Source organism: Limulus polyphemus, unplaced genomic scaffold, assembly GCF_000517525.1.
Source record: "Limulus polyphemus unplaced genomic scaffold, Limulus_polyphemus-2.1.2 Scaffold2466, whole genome shotgun sequence".
Taxonomy (NCBI): domain Eukaryota; kingdom Metazoa; phylum Arthropoda; class Merostomata; order Xiphosura; family Limulidae; genus Limulus; species Limulus polyphemus.
Genome location: NW_013668076.1, coordinates 87,583 through 92,153, shown reverse-complemented (window position 1 = coordinate 92,153; position 4,571 = coordinate 87,583). Strand labels below are relative to the sequence as shown.

At 33.8% G+C, this 4,571-nt stretch overlaps 1 protein-coding gene across 4 annotated transcripts in view; it reads right to left on the bottom strand.

Annotated features, from left to right (window-relative positions):
- Window positions 1-737: 737 nt before the first annotated feature.
- Window positions 738-4,571, bottom strand: part of LOC106467034 — a 24,746-nt gene continuing 20,912 nt past the window's right edge. For all 4 annotated transcript variants that reach the window (XM_022395138.1, XM_022395139.1, XM_013927343.2 and 1 more), the window contains exons 4-5: window positions 2,443-2,582; window positions 738-1,554 (exon numbers count right to left, since the gene is read on the bottom strand). In XM_022395138.1, the coding sequence (XP_022250846.1) occupies window positions 1,447-1,554; window positions 2,443-2,582 (248 nt within the window). In that variant the 3' untranslated portion in view covers window positions 738-1,446. The remainder of the gene's footprint in view (window positions 1,555-2,442; window positions 2,583-4,571) is intronic.

Here is a 4,571-nt window from a genome sequence, read left to right as displayed (position 1 = left end):
ACCCGCAGATTGCAAATTGAGCGCCCTAATCATCCGACCATGCCAGGACTTCGAGGGACAGGGAATCTGTGATAATGCATGAAGCAGGTAAACAGTTATTATGAGTTACAGTAATGTCTGTAAGAAGTCTGGTGTCACAGAGAGAAGGTAAAGGTTGTTCTATTAATGCCCAAAAACAGAAAATACCTTACACCTTCCGATGTTCTAATATAATCACAGAGTAATTATCTGGTACTGTGAATTATAAAAAGTACTTAAACATCTGTCTACTAAATTTTTACTGTAAGGCTATTATTACAGTATGTAAACAGCATAAGAAGTCTTGAAAATCTAAACATATTTGAATTTCTTACATTAAGTGACAAAAAAGCAGAAAATCTACTTACAGCTATGTATTTTCCCATATTTTCACTTATAAATAATGTTTGTTTTTTATACTAGTCTTATAGTAATGTCATAGCATTACAAAGCGATAGCGTATATGACTGAACACTGATCCCAACCATTTTTTTTTAGTTTGTACTCACTTCAATCACAGCCTAAAGATGAGCTACTCACATCAATTTGTGTGTTAATAAAAACCCATGTTAAGTGTAGTATACTGTATACTATCAAAAATGGCAACATGAAGATGTAGAAGATAAAGATGAGTTACGAATTATGTCCATGTTTGTATATGTAATAACTTAAACAGTGAATACATATATATATACGCACAAACAGAATAAACAATCATCTAATTATCAATTTTTATTTTTTTTGCTTTCATAGCATTTGTATATCTCCTGGACATCTTGTTAAGTAGTTTTTCTTTGCTTTCTATATATCTCAAACCTACTTTAATTAATGCACGTCCACACACACAGTCAAGTTCATTTGTGTTCAACTTGCATTTGGTTATTCCTATTTAAAACACAATCTCCACTTGTAAACAACACTATCACTCATTATCTTTAACTGGCAACTGTTTTTTGAAAAACTACTCATATTTACCCATTGCAGTGTAGATATTCATGTTTAACAAAGCATAAAGTGTCACAAACATCCAAAATAAGTGTTCCAGTGTGCTGATATCAAAATTTTAAACATAAAACATTTTAAAGAAAAATATTTATGCAAACATATATATGATGGTCTACAGTTTCGTATCATGTCAAAACTTAAGTGGTACTTAGCTCACTTGAATGCAAGCAAAGTAACAACAAGCGCCATCCCAGGCATTATTTACACAATTCAGATAATTATCAAGACCTTTGGCTTACGTTAAAGCTAAAAAATATGATTAAGCTTAAAGTAACTTAAAACTGAAATAAACTTTTTAAGTTTTGATCAAAGTAAAAACAGAAGTGCACGGCAAGTTTAGCCTATCTATGTATACACATACAGAGTTGTCAATTCATCAGGATTTAAAATAACTTGCTTCTTATTATCTTTATCCTTCCTGATTCATCTGGCTGAATTTTGTTTTTGACCAAGTTCAGTTAACTGATTAAGTTTTTTGGTCAGACTAGAGATATAAGCTTCATGAATCTTTGAAAGAAATTCATCATCATTCTGCAAACAAAGAAAAGAAACAACTGTTATCAACAGCAAAAAATTTACATTGTTATAAGCTATATTTTCTTTATATGTTGCACTTCAGATGTTAGGTAGAGAGCACATGACATTAATTTCAAAAAGTTTAATAACATAGACCTAAAAAAAACAATCACCTAATTAAACTAATTCACTGCTTGCTGAAACAAAACACACACTGACTAATTCATTCTGTTCACTAAAGTATTTCATTCTCTGATATTGGATCAATAAGCCATGAAGTTGTACAAGTAACTTTATTTTCATGTTAGTATAGTGCAGTAAACATGGCTGTAAACATTGTCTACAACTTACTACAGTGTTTAAGCTTATAGAAATGTTAAAGAAACTAATTTTTTTTATGTACTGGACATTCAATTATTTTTTCTAGATAACTTAGAAAAAAACCCACCAATGAAAGAACAACCTTACAGCAATAGAAATATCTCTTAGAGAATGGTGTGGCACAGAGAATATTCTACTTATAAAAAATACATTTTAGTTAAAAACAAGTGATGCAAGCCTCTACACACATTGCATAAAGCACAAGGCATTACACTGGTGCTTTTTATTACCACACCAACATGCCCTCATACAATGTTTAGTTGAAGTAAGGACCAAATGAAATATGTTATAATTCAAGTACATTCTACTCCAACTTGCACTTCCAACAGAAGCAAATAAAACTTGACTTTTGAAAGAATTTGTTTTCCAAAATTCTTAATCAAACACTGTAAATATAAATGATAAGATAAAGCAGAATAGTTTGACTTCTCTATCATCAGTTACATACGGATTCTCTTTTAGTATATAAATGCATACACAGTAGGCCCTCCTTACTTGTATTATAAACAAGGCCCTCCTTACCATTAGCATGTAAACTAAAGCCTCCTTCAGCTGGTCTTTAGTTAAAGGAGATATTCCTATGGGAAGTCGGGGTAACACGTTGTCTCGAAACAAATCTGGAGGTATCAGGTCAGATGAGTAAGCAGAGTTCCTAGCAATTCCTGCATTATATTTAAAAAATAATAAAAGGGCTCTGCAATTCCCCTAAAAAACACACAGTAACAGTAATTCTTTTACAATATGCACACAATAATGAGAGATAAACAATTCCTGTAACCTAAGTACAGAATATCAGCAACCTTCTGTTAAGTATACACATACAAAATAACAAGAGGTATCTACAATTTTTACCATGTATTTACACACTGACAAAGTTGAAATTATTAGGTCATCAAGAAATTAATGTAGCATTTTGGAACACTTTCATTAACCACTTCCCCACAAAAATGTACCTCATGTATAATAGTTAAATGAATCGCCTAAACATCACGTTAGTGTAACCTATATAATGTGTAAAGTTTAGTATACTATAATCCCTTATAGTGATGGCACACGATGAGACACACATTCGGCATGTACTGCTGTTTGAATACAAGAAGGTAAACCACGCCTCTGTAGTTTAATGCTCTGAAGACGCTTGTTGAGTCTAACCCAAGACAATGCACTCGTGAAATGGCTCTGAAATTGCATGTCTCTATTGAAACAATACGTAAACATCTAAGGAATATGGGAAACTCTATAAAGAAGATGTTTGGGTGCCTCACAAACTCTCTGATGATCATCATTTCCAATGTGTGAATGTTGGTTCGTCTATTCTGGCGCATAATGCATGTGAACCATTTTTGAACAGAAATGTCACTGGTGATGAAAAGTGGATTCTCTATGTGAATATTAAATGCCAAGAACAATGGCTCAGTCCTAGACAAAAACCACTTCCAACTGGAATGTTTAAATCAAGCCCTTCATGAGAAACATCCTTCACTCGTCGATAGGAAAGGTGTTATTCTCCACGACAATGCATGTCCACATGTGGCACGTTTAATGCAACACAAGATTATGGATTTGGGTTGGGAAGTTCTCCCCTACCAACCATATTCTCCATATATAGCACCATCAGATTACCATCTTTTTCATTCACTGCAACACCATCTTAATGCAAATGTGGAATATGTTAGAGAAGATATTGACATATTTTTTGCTTCAAAGCCAAGTGACTTCTTTAATCAGGGCATTAACAACCTAACTGTAAGATGGAAAAGCATCATTGATAAGAATGGAGACTGTTTCATTTAATAAATCTTTTGTTTTGATATATATATAAATTGTTCAGGTTTTTTTCACTTTATAAAAAGTGACATTAATTTCTTGACGACCTAATACTTCTTATCATGTACTTACACCCTAACAGCAAGGTTGAATCTACTTCTTACCATGAACTTACACTGACAGCAAGGTTGAATGTTAACATTGTCTAACACTGAAAATGTATTTTCAATAGGTACTTACCCCCTCTCACCCAAAGCTATCTCAATCTTAATTTGTCCTCAAAGCATTGTTAAAAATTTCAAAAGTGCACCAGCCTATTATACCACTTCATTTTTGCACCATTGCAGCAACACGTGCTGATTGTGAGACTACTCTCCACCAGTCATACTGCACCATCTATTCTAGCACAGGTAGCTCCCTCTACCATAGCAGCACAATCATCACTTTTGAGAATTGGCAGATACAAACCAAAAACACCGATAAATCAGTGGGGAGGAAGGGTGTGTGGTGGGATAGTTAAGGTAAGTACCTATAGGAAAAATATTTTCAGTGTTAGAAAATGTTATCTTCCAAAATGGTATTACCTCCTCTCACCCAAGGCTAGAATCCCACGTTGCAATGGTGGAGGGGCCAAGGAAGGTGGAAAAATAATCAAACAAGCAGAGAACAACATCTGTGAAAGAATAGGTGTGCCACAATTATAAAAGGAGGCACACCTGTGGGGTATAGCACTACTTCTGGAACAGGTATGCTCTTCAACCAGTAATGAACAATTTAAGACACATAGGGCATCATGTCCTGTAAAATAGATTCCACCCATGGACAACAAAGAGTACATAAGATGTCCACATATGTAATGTGCATGAGCATGTGACTACAATGAA